The sequence below is a fragment of the Hyperolius riggenbachi genome, chromosome 6, assembly GCF_040937935.1.
Source record: "Hyperolius riggenbachi isolate aHypRig1 chromosome 6, aHypRig1.pri, whole genome shotgun sequence".
Taxonomy (NCBI): Eukaryota; Metazoa; Chordata; class Amphibia; order Anura; family Hyperoliidae; genus Hyperolius; species Hyperolius riggenbachi.
Genome location: NC_090651.1, coordinates 90,519,550 through 90,546,738, shown reverse-complemented (window position 1 = coordinate 90,546,738; position 27,189 = coordinate 90,519,550). Strand labels below are relative to the sequence as shown.

Genomic DNA, 27,189 nt, shown 5'->3' with positions numbered 1-27,189 from the left:
ATATGTAGCCAGATGACTCCTTCCCCTTACACTCCAGCATAGGTAGCCAGCTCACCTTCACACCGCAGCAGCCATCAATGTCACTCATTTCTCCACTCGTCTCCAGTGCAGAAGCTTCCTCTTCCCCAAGTCCATAGCCGCTGGCCACAATGCAAGCGTGCACAGAGAGCAAAGTGGCTGCTGCGCAGGCGTCTAGCAGCAGATTACCACGGGCAGTCGCTCGCTAGCCTGCTGCTTTGGTGCCCCTGCTTCTGTGGTGCCCTAGGCCGTGGCCTTGGCCTGAATCCAGCCCTGCCTGCAGCGAACCCTTAAAGCCCTTAAAGCTACAGTGGGCTAAAAATTGGCTGGTCACGGGGTGGGGGGGGGGGGGGGGGGTGGCTGGGACAACAGTTAAGACGGTTGAGGACAGTTGTGTGTGGAGCTAAATTATGGCCATTATTATTATTTTTCAGTATTTATATTGTCCTGACACGTTCCGCAACACTTTACAGTACATAGTCTTGTATGTCACTAACTGTCCCCAGAGGAACTCACAATCAAAGCAAGCGTGCTTAGAGTTCAGTGAGGGAAACTAATTGGTATGATTATGCATCACTTAAAACTGTACAATTAAAGCCTGATTCATTTGCCGAGCTACCTGGATTCACACTTTTCGTGGAACCTTGAGGCTACAGATACATAATGTAAAGATACAGCAGAAAAAAAATTGCACAAAACAAAGTGATACAAGTACATTTAACACATCGTTATAAAAGGTATGTAGAAATCCTGGAGACTCCTTGATGTGTGGAACAGGCAAACAGAGGAACAGCAAACGATAATCTGAACAAAACAAAGACAAAAACAGTTCATGCCTTACATCTCAATGTCATATCAAAGGTAATGCACACGCCTAAAAACAAAACCTTGATGCTTTGCATAGCACGATAATAATAATTAAAGAAAAGGGCGAGTAGTGCATGCTGTGATAATAATCAGCCGCAGTAAAAATGTCTACATGCCTATAAAAAAGGGGGAATTAGACACGTACATTTGATAAAGGCAGCCATTGAAAAGGGCACAGGAAACAGCTAGTAGTAGAATATCGGTACCGATATTCTCCTACTTCATTCATATAGTAGAAGATCTGTAATATTTACCGTTATTTTGCTATGACCTAACCTCTCCACACTCTCACATAGAAACTGGTGGTACCTAACCTGAAGTCTTACTGTAATCGCCACTTGTGCTTGTTTCAGGTGTGTGATTTAGACAGTACCAATGTCACAAAAATCAATGGTACTGCCAGGCAACTGGTATTGTTTAAAAGGAGAAAAATATGCCAGCCTCCATATCCCTCTCACTTCAGGTGACCTTTAGAAGCAAAGATTGTGCACATGAGCCTTTGGAATATATTTTTCAACAAGGTCATCAGCAATACTTTAATTTCAATCAGTATTAAAGATAGACAAGATGTGTATTTTTTTTACTGCAGCAAAACTTAGTTAAATTGACACTGAAGCAAAAAAAAAACAAAAAACTCATGATATAATGAATTGGTTGTGTAGTACGGATAATTAACCACTTCACCCCAAAGGGGTTTTTACACTAATGGACAAGAGCGATTTTCACCTTTCAGTGCTCATCCCTTTCATTTGCCAATAGCTTAATCACTACTAATCACAATGAAATGATCTATGTCTTGTTTTTTTCACCACCAATTTTAACCAGTTCACCACTGAGCGGTTTTACCCCTTGAGCACCAGAGCAATTTTCACCTTTCAGCGCTCCTTCCATTCATTCGTCTATAACTTTATTATTACTTATCGCAATTAAATGAACTACAGTGGTTTGCAAAAGTATTCGGCCCCCCTATGTTTTCCACATTTTGTCACATTACTGCCACAAACATGAATCAATTTTATTGGAATTCCACATGAAAGACCAATACAAAGTGGTGTACACGTGAGAAGTGGAACAAAAATCATACATGATTCCAAACATTTTTTACAAATCAATAACTGCAAAGTGGGGTGTGCGTAATTATTCAGCCCCCTTTGGTCTAAGTGCAGTCAGTTGCCCATAGACATTGCCTGATGAGCGCTAATGACTAAATAGTGTGCACCTGTGTGTAATCTAATGTCAGTACAAATACAGCTGCTCTGTGATGGCCTCAGAGGTTGTCTAAGAGAATATTGGGAGCAACAACACCATGAAGTCCAAAGAACACGCCAGACAGGTCAGGGATAAAGTTATTGAGAAATTTAAAGCAGGCTTAGGCTACAAAAAGATTTCCAAAGCCTTGAACATCCCACAGAGCACTGTTCAAGCGATCATTCAGAAATGGAAGGAGTATGGCACAACTGTAAACCTACCAAGACAAGGCCGTCCACCTAAACTCACAGGCCGAACAAGGAGAGCGCTGATCAGAAATGCAGTTAGGAAGCCCATGGTGACTCTGGACGAGCTGCAGAGATCTACAGCTCAGGTGGGGGAACCTGTCCATAGGACAACTATTAGTCGTGCACTGCACAAAGTTGGCCTTTAAGGAAGAGTGGCAAGAAGAAAGCCATTGTTAACAGAAAAGCATAAGAAGTCCGGTTTGCAGTTTGCCGCAAGCAATGTGGGGGACACAGCAAACGTGTGGAAGAAGGTGGTCTGGTCAGATGAGACCAAAATGGAACTTTTTGCCAAAATGCAAAACGCTATGTGTGGCGGACACATCTAACACTACACATCACTCTGAACACACCATCCCCACTGTTAAATATGGCGGTGGCAGCACCATGCTGTGGGGGTGCTTCTCTTCAGCAGGGACAGGGAAGCTGGTCAGAAGTGATGGGAAGATGGATGGTGCCAAATACAGGGCAATCTTGGAAGAAAATCTCTTGGAGTCTGCAAAAGACTTGAGACTGGGGCGGAGGTTCACCTTCCAGCAGGACAACAACCCTAAACATAAAGCCAGGGCAACAATACAATGGTTTAACACAAAACATATCCATGTGTTAAAATGGCCCAGTCAAAGTCCAGATCTAAATCCAATCAAGAATCTGTGGCAAAACTGCTGTTCACAAATGCTGTCCATCTAATCTGACTGAGCTGGAGCTGTTTTGCAAAGAAGAATGGGCAAGGATTTCAGTCTCTAGATGTGCAAAGCTGGTAGAGACATACCCTAAAAGACTGGCAGCTGTAATTGCAGGAAAAGGTGGTTCTACAAAGCATTGACTCAGGGGGGCTGAATAATTATGCACACCCAACTTTACAGTTTTTTGGTTTTTTTAAATGTTTGGAATCACGTATGATTTTCATTCCACTTCTCACGTGCACACCACTTTGTATTGGTCTTTCACGTGGAATTCCAATAAAATTGATTCATGTTTGTGGCAGTAATGTGACAAAATGTGGAAAACTTCAAGGGGTCCGAATACTTTTGCAAACCACTGTATATCTTGGTTTTTTTTTTACCACCAATTAGGCTTTCTTTAGGTGGGACATTATGCCAAGAATTAAATGTGTTTTAATGGGAAAATAGGAAAAAATGTGGGAAAAAAATCATTATTTTACAGTTTTCGGCCGTTATAGTTTTTAAATAATGCATGCTACTGTAATTAAAATCCATGAAATTTATTTGCCCATTTGTCCCGGTTATTACACCATTTAAATTATGTCTTGATCACAAGATGTTTGGCGCCAATATTTTATTTGGAAATAAAGGTGCATTTTTTTTAGTTTTGCGTCCATCCCTAATTACAAGCCCATAGTTTATAAAGTAACAGTGTTGTACCCTCTTGACATAAATATTTAAAGAGTTCAGTCCCTAAGGTAACTATTTATGTTTTTTTTTATTGTAATTTTTTTTTCTTTTTATTACAAAACAAAAATAAATTGGGGAGTGTGGGAGGTAATGAGTTAATGTATAGTGTAAAAGTATGTATTTGTATATGAAAAATGTTTTGGATGTAGTTTTACTATTTGGCCACAAGATGGCTACAGTAATTTTTGTAAATGCGTCCTGTAAGCGTAGAAAGTACGCTTACAGGAAGTTCAACGAGGCTGGGGAACTTTTTTTTTCACAATGATCGTGCTGCTTTTCATAGAAGCAGCGGATCATTGCTGGGGGGCTGAGATCAACGAACGGGAACGCGGGAGCGTGCGCACGAGCGAGCGGGAGCATGGACAGCGGCGGAAGGTGCGTATATCTACGCTTCTGGTGGGCAAAGGGTGTTAAAAGGAGCGTAGATATACGCATCTGTGGTGGTAAAGTGGTTAAAGGGAAAAACAAGGAAAACAAGGAAAAAATACACTATTTCTCCAATTCCATCCACTATAGTTTTAATATAAACACTGCTACTGTACATAAAACCCACACATTTTATCTGCCTATTTGTCTTGGTTATTACAAGATTTGAATTGTGTCCCTAGTACAAAGTATGGTGACAATATACTATTTAGAAATAAAGGTGTATTTTTTTCTGTTGTGTGTTTTTTTTTTTTACTGATTTCACGTGCATGCGCGCAGGAGCGCACGTGCACACATGATAGAGTGCGGAAGCGTGCACGCGCACAGCAGCAGCAGTGCTGCTTGACTTATAAAAATTAAAAACGTCCTGGAGCCGTTAAGAGGCTCCAGCAGGACATTGAATATGATATGTCTGCTTGTCTTTAAGTGGTTAATAGAACATTAGTAGCAAAACAATAGTGTCATATTTTTATTTTCAGGTGTACAGCTTTTTTTTATAACATTGCATCATTCTCTAATAATTGCAGTTTCCACAATACACTCAGCATTTCAAATGATTTCACAGAGCAGGCTACTGAACCTTTGAACTTTTCTCTGCAGAAAAACCATAAACAAATAAGAAACAATGAAAGACAGAGCTCACAAAAGCTCTTTTGCATAGATAGCAACTGAAGTTTTTAACTCTTCCTGTACTGGAAACAATAGGGGACTCATATCTGTGCTAATAATGTTTTATTTCTTAGCAGTACTACACATACAAATCATTATATCATAAGTTTATTTTCACTTCAGATTCCCTTTAAAGTGATCAGTAGGGTCATGTTATCAGCTTTACACACAAACTGAATTTGTTTTCCTCTCTCAACCTCCCTAGCGTTAATATTATTTCCAGATTTTAGGGTCTTATTGCATTCTTCATATGCCTTTAGACCCTAAAAGCAGGAAAAAATCACTGCAGTGAGATCTGCGGCAGCCCCTGCACTTACTCACCTCCCTATACCTCTGTAGTGAGGTTGATGGCTGTCATAATGACGACAGGTGGCGGTCTCCCCCAAGGGATCCAGAGCCTCTAAGGACAGTATGGAAGAAGAATAACTGCTAGTGTCTGGATCACCAGGGTAGGTGAGTTGAAATGCCCGCTGTGCTGCAGGCTCTGCATATGCCTCCCGGCAGCTAGCTCGAGGCAGACTCAGGATTACCGCTCCTGGCTTCTCCCCCCCTCCGAGCCTGACTTTGGGTTACCACTAAGGAGGTTAATGATGGTTACTCAGTAATTATTATTATTTATTTATTTATAAAGCGCCAACACATTCCGTGGCGCTGTACAATGCAAGAAAAAAAACAAGGGATACATAATGATACAGACAATGATATACATCAAATATGAACATTAGTACAAAATACAGAACTGGTGATTACAATAGCAAAATTAACATGACCACTAAGATGTATAAATATATAACAGAGTGCAAGCAATTAAATTAATAACATTCCATGACACAAAAGGGTGAGAGCCCTGCCCTTGAGAGCTTACAATCTAAAGGAATGGGGTGGAAACAAGAGGTGGGGGAAGTATTCAGTATATGTACAGGCAGTGCGTGGTTAGGTTATTTAGTAAGGAGTAAATGTAGACACAAGGTTGAAGGATGCATGGCCTAAGCTAGAGAATATGCTTGTCGGAAAAGGTGGGTTTTGAGGGAGCGTTTGAAGATTTCAAAGGTGGGAGAGTGGCGTATGTGTTGTGGAAGGGAAGGGCATTCCAGAGGAGGGGTGAGGCACGTGAGAAGTCTTGTACACGTGAATGTGAGGAGGTAATTGTAGAAGAGGATAAAAGAAGCTTGTGTGCAGATCTGAGATTGCGGTTGGGTTGGTATCTGGTCAGCTGTTGACATTACATAGTATGAGTGCTGTAGAGTCACGCTAGAGCCAAGCGATACATACTGTCAATGAAAAGGGAGTGAGGCAACAGGGCGGCGCACAAGTGAAAGGCCAACAGTGAGTATGTGCAAATTGGACTCATTGTTTAGCAATTCAGCGGGCCAAACTATTTTTGGCTGCAATTGCGATGGACAGCCATATTGGCCTAAGATTATCCAGCTTGTGTACTATTATGAAAATAGCAAAATTTAAAACGCGTGTAAGACATACTTTTCTCTAATGGTAAAATGCACTAAAATTACTTTTCTCCTATGTTGATGTACAGTAGATAGTTAAAATCTCACAGGTGTTGGACTAGTCCACCTCCTCATGGGAGATTCTTCGTATTTCCTTTATTCTTTACAAAAGCATTCCCTGGAAAGAATCTATAAAAGTATGTCAACTGTTCTCATTACTTGCTCGCTTACTATGTTGGCAGTTGGACTGAACAACGCCTATTCAGTAAGTGCCTTTAAAAATAAAGAAAGCCCTCAGAATCCCCCATGAGGAGATGGATGAGCCTAAAATCTATCAGAGCTGTCAGACCTTTACTACCTACTCTCAGTGACATCAACATAGGAAAGTAATTTATAGTTCATTTTACCCTAGGACAGATGAACATTTTATCGGTATGTATTTAAAGTTTTTCAACTTTTATGAGATGGTGGTCCTTTAATAGCAGTAATAGAACAATAAAGCAGCACTTTTTTTCTATGAGGACAACTTTTAGTCCAAACGGGTGATGGAACAGAAAAAAATGAAACTATTTTTGTGTACCTTTAAGGAGAAGGAAAGCGGATCCGGCACCGGTTGCAATAATCCACAATTACTTTAATCCAGCAGGTACAAGCAATACATTAGAAGTGACAAGAGGTCAGCCTAACAGCCATTTCACAGGTCTCCCTGCTTCTTCAGAGGCTTCTTTGTGCCTCTGAAGAAGCAGGGAGACTTGTGAAACGGCTGTTAGGCCGACCTCTTGTCACTTCTAATGTATTGCTTGTACCTGCTGGATTAAAGTAATTGTGGATTATTGCAACCGGTGCCGGATCCACTTTCCTTCCTCTTAACCACTTGCCGACCAGGGGTGATTTGCCTGATCTGTGCTGCGTGGGCTCTCCAGCCCGCAGCACAGATCAGTATTATGCCAGGGCGATCAGACTTCCCCCCTTTTTTCCCCACTAGGGGGATGTCCGATCGCCGCCGGCCTTCTGCGTTTTGCGCGGGGGGGGGGGGGGGCTCCTCAAAGCCCCCCTCCGCAGCCATTTCCGCCCTCTGCCTCCTTACCTCCCTCCCTCCCTCTCTCCGTAATGCGCAGGACGGAGTTCCGTCCTGCGCATTGAAGGATAGGCTTCCGCCTATCAGATGCCGGCGATCCCTGGCCAATCAGAGGCCGGGGATCGCCGATCTGCCCTACGGCGCTGCTGCGCAGCAGCGCCGTATGATGTAAACAGCAGGGATTTCTTCCCCACGTGTTTACATTTTGCCGGCGAGCCGCGATTGGCGGCTCCCTGGCTGTTCATGGAGACACCCTCCGTGAACTGACATGGAAAGGCCGCTCGATCGAGCGGCCGTTTCCATGGTAACCCACAGACGACCAGTTTACGCCAATCGGCGTTAGCTGGTCGTCAAGAGGGTTTACAGATATTGAACTGTAATTGGATGGTGAGCACGGTGCAGTTACAACCAGGATCCAGCTGCTGATTCTAGTCATAACATCTTTTGAGTGCCAGTCTCGCTTCTTTTTCTCTTTTTGCAAAACTATTTTTGTATACATTTGTAGGTTCCTGGTAAAAAATATATTTTTAAAAATGTATTCGATGCATATATGCAATAGAGAAATGCTAAGAAAATACAATTCCTTTCATTCTCTTTAGTTATGATGAGTAGATGACATTGAGTCATAAATCAGATGATAGGCTTCTTTCAGATCTGCAGGAAATCTAAACCTGGAGAAGACATTTTTTTTTCACATCAGAATGGAAATGTTCTAATTTTATCTTTATAATAAAGGGATGTTCTCTATTCAGTAAACCTGTTAATGGATATTATGCAAATTCTCCCTAAGTACACTTTATTAAATTAGGCTATTGTGCATTAAAACTAACAGCACTGATTTCCTTAGTCTCAATGAAATACCTGAGGGGACCACTTTTCTTCTGTTTATGAAAGCAAAGTGTATGGATAATGAAAATGCAGTAAATTCCTATTCCAGGCATTTGTTTATTATACAGAAATAAGAAACAATGTGACGAGCAGGCATGAATCTGCCAGCGAGATCTCTGCAAGTATTTCTATTACAGCCTCAGTGACAGCTAGAGCATTGTGGCCCCTTTCACACTAGGATGTTTTCATTGCGTTGTTACCCGTTTTTACCACAGGATAACGCTAAGGGCCCTTTCACATTGGCGTGGTGCGTCAAATTGACGCTCTGCTAGTGCAGCCTACTGTAACCCTGTGGGAAAGTTCATAATTCCCACATTGCGGTACACTGCGCTGGAAGTGCCTAATCTAACTCTAGCGCAGAACTATGTTACCGTGCACGCGACCTGCGGCAATGCACGTCATGTTAGTCTATGGTGATGTGGGTTTTTTAAAAGAGTTGGCGTTGCGGCGCACATGCGAGGAAGCATATTTTTACAATACGCTTCCGCATCCCGAAACAGGCAGTGACCACAAGCAAGCGTCATTTCCTGCTTGGCTGGTGGCCAGACAGGGAACACCCAGAACTGCAGCACACCTACTGAGGGTTTTTATTCAGGGAATTCCTCTGAAATCTTAAAATACCGAATTCTGGGAATTTTATTTTGTTATTTTTGTAAATAAAGTTAGTTGATTGTAAAACAAAAATAATATTTTTTTGCAGAATCCACTATTTTTTGCTGATGTATGCTATCATGCATAATCCACATTTATGATAGGCAAACCATGTTAAACTGGATTCTCTGATTGGCTTAATACTTCCAAGTCTTCTGATTGGCCTAACAATCCCACGGTAATATGATTTCCACAGTACAATACTAATTCTCTGATTGGTCCAAGACTTTCAGTAATGTGTAGTGTGGTGGCTGGATAGTGTAAAGCACTAAGGGCTCTGCCTCTGCCTCAGGAGGCCATGGTCAGAATCTCAGCTCTTCCTGTTCAGTAAGCCAGCTACTATTCAGTAAGGAGTCCTTGGGCTAGACTCCCTAACACTACTACTGCCTATAGAGCGCGCTCTGGTGCCTACAGCTCTGACGCTTTGAATCCACCAGGAGAAAAGCGCAAAACAAATGTTCTGTGTCTTGTTTTGTGTCTCTTTCTGTGGAATTCAGATTTTCACACACCGATTTCCGCCGCAGAAAGCTGATTTCTGTACGGAGTTCCATTGAAATTGGAAGTTCATTCCCATTAGTAATACAGGAAGATTTATAAGAATGATTGACAAAGAAATTGTGCTATACTCAAAAGTTCACAATAGCTACAGGGCATCTACATGCAGAATACACTGCGGGAGGAACAGCATGTCCAAGATGGTGTTTTGGGATAATGCTTAGTGCGGTTGCAGATATACAGGTGCCAGCACTTTTTCATTATTCCTGACATCCTTTGCAGTGCTTTTGAGTACAGTCATGTCACTAACCATCCCTTAGAGGAGCTCACAATCTGATTCCAGCCATAATCACTACAGTGCAAATGGGGCTTTAGTATTTGACATACTTTATTGAATCAAAGTCTGATTTTTGTTAGACAAAATATTGAATGATGTGTGCCAATTATGGTACATTTGTCATTTTCAAACTATTTCACTGATAATTCTGTGTTTGTTTTTTCATTTTTTACAAAGGGATGGCGCAAAGTTTATTATTGTATCTATGTACCTGTTAGCTGTACGCCATCATTTTGTATAAATGTTTTTGAAGTATTGCCTTATGCAACTAATACATACTTATTCAGGTTTGTTTATATATGATAATTATAAAAGCCAAAATGAAAAATTGATTATGAAGTTTTTTTAAATCATAAAAGGTTTTAAAAATCTGAAGTGAAGAAAAGGACTTATAGAAGATTAATTTAGCTTATTTTTCACCTGTTCTGTCCCTGTTTCTGTCACTAGTGCTATCAGTTTTATTTCCAGTTAATATTGACTTTTAATTTTTCTTTTAACTATGAGTGTCATTTGTTAAATCTTTATATTATCTCCTTCCCTATCCCCAAAGCATACTGGTAGGGTAATGGATTTCCCACAAAAACCAAACCAAGGTAAGTTAACTGTCATGTGTTCAGTCCGGACGTTGACACGTGAGAAAGCGTTTTGCCACACAAGCAGCTGTAGTGTGTGCCCCCTCCTTCCCTCTGCATCCCACCTCCCTCCACCAGCCTCACCAGGCATGTATTTATTTTTGTGAGTGCACCCATGTGACTTATAAAACGGAACTTAAGCGTAAACCTTGACGGTACTAGACTCTTGTATTTTCGATTATAGCATAGTATATGTCCTGGGATTACCATGTACCGCACAACAGTGCATTCTGCTTACACGACAGAGGCAGTGGAACATTTTACAATGAACATTTATGAATGGATCATATACTGAACATAAGATACATCAGCATGTCTGTTGACCTGCTGCTCTCCGTTGCGGTAAACAGAGCAGTGTGAACCAGGCCTAAAAGTACAGAGGGTTTGTACATGGAATTATTTTGGCACAGACAAGCTCAGAATTAGTACAAAAGGCAAAGACAAAAGTATACAGTGGTGTGGTGTAGACGGGCACCTATGCGGGTGGAGACACAAGATCAACGGGGAAGGGGGTGATGGAAGGGGCTAGGTTGGGGAGCAGAATGGCTTAAGGGAAGAAGGAGTTTCTGTGTCTGGTGGTCTTTGTGGGCAAGGACTTGTACCGGACCTCTAATGGTGGCCTGAAGGGAAAAGATTAAGCTGACGGTTGCTGGGATGAGAGAGGTCTTTTGCTATCCTGATGACCCTGAAATGAGTCTGGAGGAGTAGAAAAGGTTAAATGGTGGGAGGGGGGTACTGATGATCATTTCTGCTGCATTTATGACCTTTTGTAGTTGGCACCTATCACTTGCAGAGGCGCCTGTGTACCATACAATGGTGGAAGAGCATAGTATTGACTACTAAATGGTGGCATAGTAGAAGCAGAACAGAGCTAGAATAAGATAATGAGGCATAGGTAGTATACGTTTTTACGGTAGGGTTAGATAAATAAAGAAGCTGAAGTATTTTCATTGATTAACTGAACAAGATTAGCAGCATCAGAGATCACAGATACTTGAGGTTAATGGTATCACTATGTCAGGGAAAAGGTTAAGACTAGGTGTCAGCTCTACAGGTAAGTCAGAGAAAAATTGTTAGCAAGGGGTTAAACTTAAAATTAGGCATTTAGAAATTAAAGTTTGTGTTGAAGCTTGGTATTACACTAGTGTAGGATCTAGTACTGGGGGAAGGATGGGGGTGGGCAGATAATTTGACAGCTGGAGCTGCATTGTGGTATATGTTAGTTCTTATATTCTATGTCCGCATCACGCGTAGGGATTTGCTAGATAATACCATGCCAGTAATGTCTTATGATGAGATCAGTGGGAAGGAGATATCTATTCAGACTCTTGCATACCTGAGCTGGAAGTGATTGGGGTAAGTTGTTCTGACTAGCAGTGTTGCATTTACACAGTTTACATGGTTCCCAGACACGAAACAAGATTAATTGACTATCTCTAGCAATGTCCAGTCTAGGTCTGAAAATAGGCCCGTTGATTTGTTGCTGAACTTCTACTTGCAGTCTATGTTGTGACCTGATATCAGTGGCTGCTTCTGTAATATAAAAAAAATGACTCAAAGAGTAAAAACACATTCTTTCACCTTTCCTTTAGACTATCATTATGGCTCACTTGGACAGTTTATCCCTTTCTTCTCTAGTTCTTACAGGATACTGGCCGAAGCATCAACCAGCCAAGAGGTCTTCACCGAGGTAGATATCCTCAGCCACCCAGATGAACAAATAGCTCTGAAGTTCTACTCAGGGAGAGCCTAACGGACAATTGCTAATAAACTGAAGATCTTGCTTACAATACAGAACAATTGGTAATGATATATGGTCTAAAACAGGGACCATATTCTAGCCCCATTTCAGCCAAACTTCATCCCAGTGTAACCCAATCTAGACACGTCATTACCACTTTTGAGAAAACTTGCTTCTTGCTGTGCAAATAAACTGGGATAGGGCTGCAAACAAGACAATAAAGAAGCAAACCAAAACTACCTCTGCAGTAGAACCTCATATAGCAAATAATAAAGGCCCCTTTATCTATGTTTCAGCTTCATATTAGGTTGCAGGATTTTGTTTTGCAGCCACATTGACTAGAGATATCACAGTGGCTTTGGACTTTAATTCCATCATCTGATTTATCTTCAGTAAGTCCCCACTAAGGAGAATTGTCTTCACTTCCTGCCCCACGGGCACAACAGGGAGCGGAAAGCCTTTTGTAACTTGTTTCTAAAGTCACTAATTGGGATTTCTCTAAATAGACCAAAAATGACAATCATTAAATGGAACCCTTCTCCATGTTTTTCAAAAATGTATTAACACTTTGCATTGCCTTCTGTTTTAACTATAAAGTTTTCAAAATACCATCATTATAGGTTCTGTGCAGTGCAACCTACCTACCCACCTAGGCTTACATTTCATAATTACGTTTCTATTGACATGGTGGTTCAAATAGATTTATGTGTGGATTTATGCACATGTGGAGACCCCGACCCACATAATCAATCACAAAGTATACAGGGATAGCCCGATGAAAGAAAGCTCTGTGCAAATGGTTTGTTCCTTCATTGTGCATTACCTACCATTCAATATTTTCAACTATGACAGTACTGTATTATTGTAATTTGTGTTTACAAAAATAAATCACAAGCCTACAGATCAACCTAAGTGGCAGCTGTGTTTTCATTGTTTTTGCCAATGTTTTAATGTCGCTTTTGCAGTGTAGGCAGTAGAACTGTAAATAATAGAAGGAAATAGAGCAAATTCCAGTGACTTCCAAAATTGCATTATGTACACTTGTAACTCACTCACAACAGAATGCTACAACAGGTCACTATTCATGGACTTTAAAACCCAAACCTCATATCCAAGGTGAAATACCTTACAGAATATTACAAAGAGAGGTGTCCAAAAGAATAACATAATAAAATACGATATGACTGACCTAAAATAAAAAGTGTAAAGGTTAATGGTGCAATGTTAGTTGTCAACCAACCTTCCAATAATGGAAGGATACAATCAGAAATCAGCGATTGGGTTCAAAAATGGGATAGAAAATATACCTAATTCAATTATTACAAATAGAATTGATTCACAAATGGATCAATTAAAGATAGTTAAATACATATTTTGTACCACCTTATGGGGTGGCTTACCTCCAGTGAGGACACAGGGCTATATTGACACACAAAAAAAACATTTTATTCAGCACACTGGACAATCAATTATATGGACAATAACAGCCACCCTCTTGGGTCAATGAGACGGCAGTTGAGGCAAAGGTTTAATGAAGACCTCCTGAATATACGCAGCACCAGGTTGGACCTAGTTCAGATTAAGATTGAATCAGGAATGTGTGTGCTTTTGTAAGATTTGTGGTGTCATAAGAACACCAATGATTCCGTGTTGGTTTACTTCACATTCTCTTATGTATGTTCAAATGTTTTCTTTCTATGTTGGAAAACCTTCCTGCTATAATCCCTGGCTTGGTCCCATCCTGCTTTCCTAAAGCAGATTAGCTTGAAATGTTCTCTTACTCACGCACTAACATTCTTAAGCTAAGTACCCACAGGCAGATCACGGCAAGATGGATCGAGGCTCTCCACCGGCGAACAATCGTTCCCAGATCTATCTGGCCGAATATGCAAGCGTCATTGGCACCATAGTAAATACTGTAAATGATCGCGTAATCAATCGTTTACACAATCGCAGCAAAAGTTAATGAGGATCTTAACGGTCCTCTGAGATTTAATCCAACATGGCGGTCGTTAAAAAAATGAACGGTCACCGTGGGTGGCATGTGTCGTGAAAAATGTTCAAAAAATTGCATCGTAGGTGTGGGCCTTTAGTCTGTCTCTGGATCTCCTGCCATGCCGCTAAATTGAGGTTACATTATTTAGTACTTAATAGTATCCAACTCCATAAATTATTAAGTAGTGGTTTTCTAGTGTTCTTGACACTCTGGTTACTAACATTTTCAAGCAGACTGTTAAATCTCTAAGACTAAGAAAAATAAATTTTTGGCCCATGGACAATTTGCTCCTTTAACTGTCAGTGTAAAGCAGCTCTGTGAAATATCTATAAATCTCTTGTTAGGCAAACCGGATACTACACTAAAAAGATTAACTGTGCAGGTGCAGATCAATACCGGCTATCTAAATACACAGCCTTTTCTGCATTGTGAGGTTCCACATCGGGCTGTGCTCATGTTTGAGATTTGAAAGCCAATTTGCCAAACGGAGAGCTAAACAGAGAGTCAAATAGTTACATAAATGATGGAGGCACCAAAATGTGTGTGGATTCAGCTATATACTGTATAGAAATAAGAAGCGTTTTGTATGCTGAAACCAGGAGAATTAATATAAAAGTGGCTATCCTGAATATATTACTACATTCTACTATATGTCTTTACAGCACCTCTTTAAAGGGGTTCTTCCGCGAATGAGTAAAAAAAAAAAAAAAAGTGGTTTATGCATGAACTATTAAACATCCTTCTAAAATAGTGTAAAAAGTTTTTTTTTTTAAAAATGAATGGTTTCATCAATACAACATGTAATGTAAACCATGACGTATGAAGGACTGGGAGGCTAATCCATTTGTTAGGGGTGTTTTTTTTTTTTTTACTTTCTTTTCACAAACATAACTCTTGCCTAAGTAGTTTTCAGTGGTATAACCCACTTCTAGCAGGAATCACCGTTATAGCCCTAATGGCTGAGCTCTGCTGAGCTGCTGAATATGTGTTTACATTGTTGCTAGGCAACCAGAGGCTGTGCAGAGACTGGTTTGTGAAGAGTCATAAGCTGCTGGGAGACTCAGTCCCATCTACACCATATGATTCTTTGTCAGATTCGATTCAATTTGATTTGATTTAATCTGACATGTCCAATTCATGATTCGATTCAATTCAATTAAAATTGAATCAAATCATGAATCGGACATGTCAGATTGAATCAAATCAATGAATCGAATCGAATTGAATTGAATCTGACAAAGAATCATATGGTGTAGATGGGACTGATTCTCCCAGCAGCTTATGACTCTTCACAAATGAGTCTCTGCACCCGGGGTCTGGTTGCCTAGCAACAATGTAAACACATATTCAGCAGCTCAGCAGAGCTCAGCTATTAAGGTTATAACGGGGCGATTCCTGCTAGAAGTGGCTTATACCACTGAAAACTAGGAGTTATGTTTGTGAAAAGAAAGTAAAAAAGCAAACCACCCCTAACAAATGGATTAGCCTCCCAGCCGTCATCCGTCACTATTACATTACATGTTGTATTGATGAAACCATTCATTTTTAAAAAAAACTTTTTTACACAATTTTAGTAGGATGTTTAATAGTTTATGCATAAACCACTTTTTATTTTTTTCCCTTTAAGCTATCACCATTATTTTCCATTCTGTACACACTAGTAACATTTATAAAATTAGACATGCATGCAATTTTTAGCAGTGAGTAAAACTTCCCATGTCTATTATTTTACTTCCCTCATTATGTTACATTGTGAATAATGTAACAACATTAATTTCAATAAAAAAAAAAGATGTAAACTACAATCAGCACTTGTGGCATTGTTTCTGTTAACGCACAGCTCTAAACAGGTACAACATCCTCTCCATTGATGTTAATGGTGAAGGCTGAAGCTGCATTTAATTTAATCTTCTGCATGCTCTACTCTGAAAGTAAAGCAGACATTACACTCTGCTTTTATTTAGAAATAATCATTTCTTTAACTCATTTAGGCCTGCACAGCTCTGGCCTCTTAAAGTGAACCTCCAGATTAAAAACCTACTCAGCAGCACTGGAAACGCTTGGTGTTTCTTTAACAGTTTCACAGCATCAGAACTTTGTTTTTCTTTCCCAAGCCTCATTTTTAGGTGCACAGAAGCTAAGCTCCGTCCCATCAAAGAAATCTGCTTTGGCAGTTTTACCCTGATGCTGTGCAAAGCATGATGGGATTTCTGATGTTCTTCTTCTTCTTTTTCTGCTGTTTTGGCCCAAATTTGTTTCTTTTATTTTGAATTTGAGATTTGAAGCCTAGCGTGCGCAGAACTGGGAGGGGTGATCAGGACACAGGACCGTTAGAACTGTATCTCATGCTCCCTGTCACCTCCTTTCAATCAAAAAAATGGCTGCTCCCATGAAATCACAAACATTTGCCTGTTCTTCTAAAACAGGGTGGGTAAGAAAGTTCCTCTTTAAAGAGGAACTCCAGTGAAAATAATTTAATATAAAAAGGTGCTTAATTTTTACAATAATTATGTATACATGATTAAGTCAGAGTTTGCTCATTGTAAAATCTTTCCTCTCCCAGATTCACATTCTGACATGTATTACATGGTGACATTGTTACTGTGGGCAGATTATGTAGCTGTTCTGGCTTTAACAGACAGCTATAAACAGCCATTTCCTGTGTGTGTCATTGTTACATTGTGGCAGTTTGCCCAGAGTACCATAAGGTACCAGAGCCTCTTGTGGGAGGGGTTTCAGCACAAAATCAGTCATACAGCGCCCCCTGATGGTCTGTTTGTGAAAATCATTATATTTTTCATGTAAAAGTGGGTATCAGCTACTGATTGGGATAAAGTTCAATTCTTGGTCGGAGTTTCTCTTTAAGGACCAGAGCCTTTTTTTCATTCTTATGTTTGTGATCACTGTGATTGGCTCACAGGGATCACCTGGTAAGGAGCCAATGAAGCTGGAAGAAGCTCAGTTGTCATGTGACAGCCAAATCAGCAGCCGTGTGAGCAAACTATTGGCTTGGAACTGCAGGAACTGGCAATGTGGATTCTATGCTGCATCAGGGTAGGAGAGCCGCAGGTGTGGTGTAGAATCTGCCATATGCGATCTTCTTGAGCTGGTTAAAGAACCGTAGTGATTATAATGTAATGAATAAAACTGTTTTTTTACAATATTTATAAATTTCTTATTTCTGATGCTGAAACCAGGAAAATGACTGTAAAAATATGTATCCTGAATAACTTACTGCATTCTACTATACGTTGCTACAGTACCTCTTTAAGTTTACGTTTACCAATTGATAGGAAAATGCCAATTGTTATTTTTGTTTGCTTACTTTTATTCTGAGCCTACAATACCCTGGTAGCTTCCACCATGAACTTAGCACAGTATGTCAACATTAGAGGGCTCATGCTGCTGCCCGGTGCGGATTTAGTGCAGGTGTGAAAAATAACAAACAGTAAAGACATACGTGACATGGGCTCGACTTTTGTAGTACACAATCTTCTTTCTATAAAATATAGAACAATTAAATCATAGCAGTGCAACCACAGGGAGAATAGGGACACAACATTTGAGGTAATGCCCTTCCTCAGATGCCCACATTATGATGGTGCACAGCGATGTGTGCTGGTGAGCTCCCTATACGATTTTTTGAATGTCTGGTAACCCGCAAAGTACTTTTGGTATGAAAAATAACAAGTCCTGCTTTGTGCAGATGATTTGTCATGCAGAAAAGGGAAACACCTGCGCTGTCTACACTGAAAAACAAAAGGTAGAAAAAGAAGGAGTTTGGGACTTGAGAGGGATAAAATATAAACAATATATACATACCTGGGGCTTCCTCCAGCCCCCTCCAGGCTGATCGGTTCCTCACCATCCTCCAGCGCCGCCTGGATTGTCCGCAATTCACCCCGGAAAGTCCTTCAGACGCAGCCGCATGCGTGCTCCCACCGCAAAACGCACCAGCAACGGAGGAGCAAGCACAGTCGGTTGCGCCTGCACTGACTGGCCCTGACTGGAGGACTTTCCAAGGCAAATTCCGGAGGATCCAGGCGGCAGAGGAGGACGTTGAGGGAGCGATTGGGCTGGAGGAAGCCCCAGGTATTTATATATATTTTTTTATATTTCGTCCATCTCAGGTACACTTTCAGTTTTGCAAAAATATTGGTGCAGCGCTAATATTAGCAACATTTTAGGAATTTCCTGTTAATTCGCTCTGCATGAAAGGGCAGATAAATAATATTTATTTTGTAACCAATTACGTTATAATTTTTATTGATGGACTAGGTCACTTTTTTAGATCAATCACATGCTGTGGTGGTGCTGAAGATGTAATCTTGAATGTCGCTGGATGGAGTGTGATGTTTGTAGGACCTGGGCACTTACTTTTTGAACATAATAACTTATTTCAGAATGTGTGTTAAAAATGGTATCTCTCCTCTGTAGATGGGCAGTGTAACAGTGTGCAGAAGCAGCTACTGAGCCTTTTCCAGCTAGTCTGTATGTCTGTATGTACCTTGCCTGCCTCAGCTCCTCACTGGCCATTGTCAGCCTTTAATTAACAACCACCTGCAGTGGCTAATGAAAAGCTGAGGACAGGCACATTATATTCTCCCTGGTTCCATGTGTCTAGAGAACAAATTAGGAACTATATGTGCTCGGCTAGGAGCTGTATCATCTTTGGCTCTCCTGTACATTCTGAGTGACACTACTCATAATAGGGACTCTGAGGACATTATTAAATATGGTGCTGAATGCCGAAGCTAAGCAAAGAACTTTCTTAGGAAATTAAATTATGGTTTTAAAATGTAATTTTGAAGCTTTAGGTGCAGTAAATTGCTGTCTAACCATACATTTTAGCTTTTCATACTCTATAACTTTTCCCATCTTATGTACTTCAGTATTTGAGCATTTCCATTACCTGCAGTGCTTATAGTGAACTTTTGCAGAATTCAAAGTGTCCACTAAGCGTAAGGGGGTTTTATATACATCACTACCACCATCTTCTCAGTGCTAATTTTAGAATATGATGCCAAGGAGAGATATGACAGGTCTGCTTCTGTAATTCCTTGTGCATCAGAAAGGTATTGTTAGTGAAGTATTAATCATCTTTAAGTTGATGCTAATGGTATGCAAATGTCTGCAGCCTGGAAATGAACCTTAGTGGACAAATTTGACATGGGCTTAGTGTAACCACTTAATGTATTCTGTACAGTATATCTACACCCCCGGAGATTTCGTCTTAGCTACACGAGCGTTGATATACGTATCTCGCCACGATCTCCGCTACGTGGGCTCCTGCGTGCGTTCACGTCGCTGCCTGTTAGTACACAGACCAGTTCCCATTCACCAATTTAAGAACCTGTGCTCAATGACCACCGGCATCAATGAGATGCCGTGATCATTGATCAAACAAATGTAACACATACACGTGTTACTTCCTGTTCGCGTACTAAAAGTACGCACAAGAAGAGAAAGTGTTGGGACATCTTGTGGCCAAATAATAAAATTACACCTAAATATTTTTTTTTTATAAAAATACACATATATACCATTACAATTAACCCCTTACCTCCCCTAACTCTCCCATAGTTACCCAAATAAAACATTTGCATGTAAAAAAGTGACAATTAAAAAAAATACATAAATAGTTACTTAAGGACTGAACTGTTTGAATATTTATGTCACGGGGGTATATTACTATTATTTTTGCAAGTAAGGGCTTATATTTAGTGACAGAAGCAGAACTGAAAAAAATATACCTTTATTTCCAAATAAAATATTGTTGCAATTCATTGTACTACGGATGTAATTTAAACCTTGTAATAACCGGTACAAATGAGCAAATAAAATGTGTGGCTTTTATCCACAGTAGCATGTATTATTTTAAAACTAAACTGGATGGAAACTGAGAAATAACGATTTTTTTCAATGTTTTTGCTTATTATTCCCGGCAAAATGCATTTAGACTAAAATAAATCTTAGCAAGATGCACCACCCAAAGAAAGCTTATCTGGTGAATGAATGAACATGCCCCACCTATCGTTAGTGTGGCTGGTAGTGTAATGATTATGAGCTCTGCCTCTGATACAGGAGACCAGGGTTTAAATCTCAGTTCTTCCTTCCAGCACCTATTCATTAAAGGGACTCTGAGCACCTCTCATGGGCATGCCTTTAAGACAGGCGACTTCCAACAAAGTTGTGCTATGCCCCTCTGGAGGAGCCTCTTGCAATGGCCATGCATGTCACTTCCTCTTCCTGCGTCATTCAGTGATGCACTTCTCTAACAGAGAAGGCAGGGGTATTCCGGAAGTTATAACATAGCCAAGATGGCAGCCGCGATTTTTAAATTGAAATCGAACAAAAACTATTTGGTGTAGAATGGCAATTCAGGCAACAAATGAAAGAGGAGAGCACAAGCTACAGAAAGGTGTGCATCTTTAAGTACTTTGCAGTATTGGTCGGGAGTCTTAAAGGCATGCCCATGAGAAGTGCTCAGAGCTCCTTTAAGGAGTCTAGTTCTCATAACTAGGGAGTAGTGGTATGGTCCTAACTCAAAGGATATTGTTCCTGGAAGGGTGAGAAACACACACACACACACAGCCAGTTCTACCAATATTTGCATACATAAAAAATATACAATGTGAACGTTCATTAAAGAACCCTACATCCTTTCCTCTCAACCACATATTTGCTGAAAGCAGAGATCCTGTAGAATTACACCCTCCCTCCTGGATCACACAGGGGAACAATGAGGTGTCACATGACCACCATTGATAACACGCAATTTGATGAATTTAAAGAGACTCTGTAACAAAATTTTCAGCCTTATTTCTTCTATTCTATAAGTTCCTATACCTGTGCTAATGTGGTCTGTCTTACTGCAGCCTTCCCTAGTTGCACAGTGGCTGTATTATCTCTGTTATCTAATCTAATCTTCTTTCCTTTGTCGGCCCAGGCAGGAATGTGCTGCTCTGCTGGGATAGGATAGAAGTTATGCACACCCTCTCCACGCCCCCTGCAGGCTCAGTATGAGTCACAGACTGAGCTTCTCTGAGCCTATCACAAATCAGTTAGCAGCCATGTCTTTTGTTTGTAAACACTGCCTAAAACTGGCAATTACAAGCCAGGATCTCAGCAGGGAGTGGCAGAAACAGCAAAGAGAGGCCTAGAAGAACATAATGAATAGAATGGTATGCTTTTTATTGTAGGAATTTTAGAGTACAGATTCTCTTTAATAAAGGGTGAGATAGATATATTCAGAACTGAATGAGAAAGTACATTTCAGGAGTTGACACACAGTACAGATTCTCTTTAAGCTCATAGTTAAGATTCCTTTGGTGTTTTATACCACTAGTTGGAGATATCTATGAGCTGAAAAGAGTTTTGCCTGTACAGGGGCATTCATGTTTGGTTACTGCTCTTGCCACTCATTTAAGTTGGGGAGGGATCATTTTTCAGGTGTTTACAGCTGTACCATCTAAAGAGACTTATTAAAATTTTGAAGGTGTAGAAGGTGGTGGTGAGTTCAGCATCTTTATGAAATGTCGCCTGACATTTCCAATGTGCTAATTATTCTAGTTCCACTACTCAGACATGCATGAAGTGCTGCAAGATGCTTTATTCAGAATACAAGGTCCCCTCCTCTCCTCCATGCATCCCTGTGTGACTAGACAAGCAGATCGATTTTCACAAACATTGACCTCCCAGATGGAAAGTCAGAACAATTTCATGGCACAGGCAATATGGCCTTCCGTATAATGTTACTGTATGTATAGTATTGTCCCTTTCTGACTTCTGCTTTCTCTCCTCTAGATGACATACAACAAATGATGCTTCAGAGCAGTTCCAATTGTATTTTTCTCAATAATATACAGTATTTTTTCCTTTGATTCAGGTTGTCAGCTTTGCTGTATCCTTGAACTGCTTGCTTGTAAACACTTCAACCAGTTAATGTGGCGAATGCTAGCAGCAAACTACTAAAGCCGTGCATAATGATATAAAAAAAAAATTACTAAATGCTGGCAAATGTGGCATTAAAGAGAATATGCACATTTTCCTAAAGTTTCTTCGTCTCCCTTCCCTCAAGCAATACGATCCAAATGTCAACATTGTTCTGTGGCCACATATCACCTTTATGTGACTTAAGCAGGGCTTAACAAAGCTTCCATCGGGAAGGGTCCTCAGTTTTCTTGCCTCTCCCACCTCTCCATCATTTGTTGTTAAAATGAATTTAAGGAATTTATGTTAATGCACTTTAATGAGGTCTTAAGCTCACAAGGAACAGATTTATATAAAGACCGCAGAGGCCTTTGCCTGGGGTAGCAGCTGCCCAAGAGGTTGGCTGGACATGAAAGAGGGGTGCTGCATATAGAAGAGGAAGCTACACATAGAAAGGGGGGGGGGGTGGAAATGGGGAGCAACTCATTGAAGAAAGTAGCTGCTGCCCAACGGAGCAGTGCAAGAAGGAGAGGGACTGCTGTACATGGGATGGACAAATTAGTCCACTGGTAAACAGTTCCTGATGAATAAAAACCATTCACCATTAATTTTTTCAGCAAGTTTTTGCAGTACAAAATTGTGTTTGCATTTAACATTGAAGTCACTGGCCTCCAACTTTAGCGGTTAATAGCAAAGCAGAAAATGGATGTTAAGCAGAAATGTGGGAACAGGTGGGAGAGATGAGAAACCATTTTTTCTTTGATAAATGTAAACAGAGAACCGAGAGCCCAATATAGTTTAGTAAGTATTGACAATCGGGTAAATGAAACGAGTATAATATATACTCACAAACCAGGGTTACCTCCAAGTAACCACTGTACAGGCAGGTGAGGAGATTAGCCTGTCCTCACTCAGAATTAAGAAGTCGCTCTCTGTAGACAGGAGAAAGGAAGGGGTATCCCCCTCCACCAGGGGTGGATATCAATTATAACGTAATGAAGAACAGAGGCGCCAACAGGATAAAATCAATTCTCAAAACTTTTAAAATTGCTTAGGAGGCAGTGGTGGACTCACCCCCCATAAGCAGACACAAAAACGGTGTATTCAAAACAATCAAATTAGAGGCGCTTATCGTGACCTTGAGACTATACTGTGTGTACTCCTATTTTTTATTGCCTGAGGAAGCGGGAATATACCTGCGAAACGCGTTACAAAAACCCCTGGAGTGTACCAATAAATTTGATTGTTTTGAATACACATTTTTTCTGTCTACTTTAGTGTTGGGCGAACAGTGTTCGCCACTGTTCGGGTTCTGCAGAACATCACCCTGTTCGGGTGATGTTCGCGTTCGGCCGAACACCTGGTGGTGTTCGGCCAAACTGTTCGGGTTCGCCCGAACGGCTCATTGCCTGGCCGAACAGGGCCCCTGTTCGGCACGAACAGGGCCCTGTTCGCCCGAATACTGGCCCCCTATGGGGTCGCAGGCATAAGGGGGGAGCATGCCCCGATCGCGGGGGGGGGGTCGGAAATTCCCCCCACCCCCTCCGCTAGCGCTCCCCCCTCTGCCCGCTTCCCCATTCAAAAGTTAGGAAGTGAAACTGTACCTGTGCGGCCGGTAGTGGGTGACTGGCAGTGGGCGGCACTATGGAGAGACTGAGGAGGAGGAGGAGTCCGGAGAGTGACGCGTTGAGGGAGGCCGGGCAGTGGGCGGATCAGCAGTAGTACGGTACTACTGCTGATCCGCCCACTGCCCGGCCTCCCTCAACGCGTCACTCTCCGGACTCCTCCTCCTCCTCAGTCTCTCCATAGTGCCGCCCACTGCCAGTCACCCACTACCGGCCGCACAGGTACAGTTTCACTTCCTAACTTTTGAATGGGGAAGCGGGCAGAGGGGGGAGCGCTAGCGGAGGGGGTGGGGGGAATTTCCGACCCCCCCCGCGATCGGGGCATGCTCCCCCCTTATGCCTGCGACCCCATAGGGCCCCCAAAAGCGGGATGTTCGGGGAGTTCGGGGTTCGGCCCGAACATGCCGAACATTGCGGCCATGTTCGGCGAACTTTCCCGAACCCGAACATCCAGGTGTTCGCCCAACACTAGTCTACTTGCGGGTGGTAAGTCCACCACTGCCTCCTAAGAAATTTTAAAAGTTTTAAGAATCGATTTTATCCTGTTGGCGCCTCTGTTCTTCATTACGTTATAACATTTTTCCTTTGAAGTATTCAAAATTGATCCCAAGCTTCTTTAACCCCCTTGTCATCCATGCAGGCTGGAATAGGCAGATTGTGGAGCCCAGACTGCATGTGGGTCCGCAGCCTGAGCTATAAAAGCCCACATGGTCCATAGTATGGGGTGACTCTGGAAGAGAGGGGTGGCCAAGACTCCCCCTCTCCCCCAGAGCTCTTGTTCAATCCATGGACATTTTAAATATTCAAAATCAATTTTCTCAAAAACTACAAGGTCTTTTTGAAAAAAAAATGTATCTTGTTCCCACTGTTCCTCTTAGCTATACACTCATTCTAGCATGTATGAGGCCTTTGTTATTAGCTGCTAAAGCCAAAGGCCATTGACAACTCTTTAAAAAAACGTTAAAAAAAGCATTTACATAAAAGATGTGTTTTTTGGAGAATATTTTGCCATTGATCCCCTCCGCCATGCTACTGTCCCGGTTTTTGTACACTTTTGTGCACCTTTTTAAAGTGTGGCTGCAAAGATGCCCTGAGGGTTTTAGAAGTTTGCCTGCCATTAAAGTGCAATTGTAGTGAAAGGGATATGGAGGCTGCCATATTTATTTCCTGTTAAACAATACCAGCTGCCTGGCAGCCCTACTGATCTATTTGGCTGCAGTAGTGACTGAATAACACCAGAAAAAAAGCTTACAGCTAATCTGACAATAATGTCAGAAACATCTGATCTGCTGCATGCTTGTTCAGGGTCTATGGCTAAAAATATTGGAGGCAGAGGATTAGCAGGATAACCATACAACTGGTAATGCTTAAAAGAATATGAAAAATATGGCAGCCTCTATATCCCTTTCAGTACTGCTGTTCTTTAAAGTCAGTGGGACTTGCTACAAAGGATTGTGTTGCAAATCTTTGCGGTAAAATTTGCGAATGCCATTCGTTCCCGATGTTTGACTATTCAGACTGTACAAGGATGTTACACGTGGAAGAAAGCTGCACATGGAATGGGAGAGTGAGAACTGTACATGGAACAGATACTACAAGACAGTTGACCTAGGGACAGAAAAAGTACAAATCTGATCTTGACAGGACATAAACAGACTCAGAGAGGAATCCAGAGGGGCTTTCCTCTGACTTGTTCATATAAAAATCCAGATCAAACTGGACAGAATAGTTTATGGGTAAAGTGATTTGTGAATTAAGGTTGCAGGTTAAAATTTAGACGCAAGAATTTTTAAATCAGGATGACACCATTTATTGGCTAACTAAAAATGAATAAGAATAAACGAGCTTTCGGCCTTGCAGCCTTCGTCGGGCGTACATCCTGTTAGTTTGCAGGCGGTGGTACAGACAGCTATATACATGCAACATCAAAAGGGAAAACAGATTTTTTTTCAAGCATAAATACATGTCATTAAGATGCCTTAAGTGAAACAGAACATCCAAATGGGGTGAGAAGTTGTTAGCTGAGATAAGGATCCTTGTTTACTCCATGCTCACAGACCTGGGAGTTGGACTGCCACAGATGTATCGTAAATTCTGAGTTCACAAGTTCAGCTATATAGGCTGAGAAAGAGTTTAAATATCGTCAGCCTCATACCAATATAAAAAGTTTTTGTCCTTATTCAAGCCCTTGTCCACAGCTTTGAACCAATGTATAAATTTTGTTTCTGCTATTAATCGATCATTTGACGTTTGAAGCCATCCTTCAGGGCAGTGACACGAAGATCATACATGCTGTGTCCGTTGGACCGAAAGTGTGTAGCAACTGGGAGTTCAGATTCGGTATCATTAATAGTGTGCCTGTGTCCATTCATACGTTTGCGCAGAGTTTGTCCAGTTTCTCCCACGTACATAACATTGGGGCATTTAGCAAACATGATCAGATATACCAGATTGGTGGAACCACAGGAAAATGTACCTTGCACTCTGTACTCCTGTTGTGAACCTGATATCGATAACCTGTCAGTGGAGTAAATGTGTCTGCAGGTCCCACATCTTTTTTGTCGGCAGGGTGATGTTCTGTTTTGTTGAGGCCTATTCAAAGAACTCCTGACAATCATCTGTTTTAGATTGTGTGGTTGCCGATATGACAAGAGGGGAGGTTTAGGGAATATCTTTCTCAGTCTGTGATCCTTGTGTAAAATGGGATGAAGTTCCTTCACAATCCTCCTTAAGATTTCCAGGTGTGGGTTGTAGGTGACAACCAAAGGGACACGGTCCTCTTTCTGGTTTTGCTTATATTTCAGGAGTTCAGTCCTGGGGATGATGCTGGCTTTCCTGATTTGGGCCTCAGCCATTGGAGGACTGTAACCTTGTTTAATGAAAGTGTTCTTAAGGCGATCCAGGTGCTTGTCTCTGTCCATCCTGTCAGAACAAATCCGGTTGTACCTTATAGCTTGGTAGGCAATTAAATTTAACCTTTTCGGGACCATGTTAATGAGATCCTACGCCGCACTTGTGGCTGTTCTAGCCTGATGCGGCGTAGGATCTACGCCGGCCCGCAATTTCCGCTCCCGACGCGATCGTGCGCACCCGGAGGGGGAGATTAAGCTGTCATATGACAGCCGACATCTCCCCCGAGTGATCAGCAGCCATCGCGTATGGCTGCTGATCACGTGATCACTACGATCGCCGTCGGATCGTAGTGATCAGTTTGACAGCTGCGGGGGCAGGGGGGAAAAGAAGAGGATCCACTCACCTCCCTGCCGTTCCAGCGACGATCGGCACCCCCCTCCGCTCTGGCCGGCATCTCCGCTCCGTCTGACGTCAGCGCCGGGTCCCGGCTTGATGACGTCATCAAGCCGCGACCCGGAACTGATCTTCAGACAGAACGGAGATGCCGGCCGGAGAAGAGGGTCCCGTGCGGCTCATCGCTGGAGCCTGGAAGGTAAGTGAAGGCTGCGGGCAGAAGGGGGAGGCACAG

The 27,189-nt window shown here is 41.6% G+C and overlaps 1 protein-coding gene across 5 annotated transcripts in view; it reads left to right on the top strand.

Annotated features, from left to right (window-relative positions):
- SEC16B (SEC16 homolog B, endoplasmic reticulum export factor) overlaps positions 1-13,062 on the top strand; it is a 391,505-nt gene extending 378,443 nt beyond the window's left edge. For all 5 annotated transcript variants that reach the window (XM_068239647.1, XM_068239646.1, XM_068239648.1 and 2 more), the window contains one exon: positions 12,053-13,062. In XM_068239647.1, the coding sequence (XP_068095748.1) occupies positions 12,053-12,130 (78 nt within the window). In that variant the 3' untranslated portion in view covers positions 12,131-13,062. The remainder of the gene's footprint in view (positions 1-12,052) is intronic.
- Positions 13,063-27,189: the final 14,127 nt, after the last annotated feature.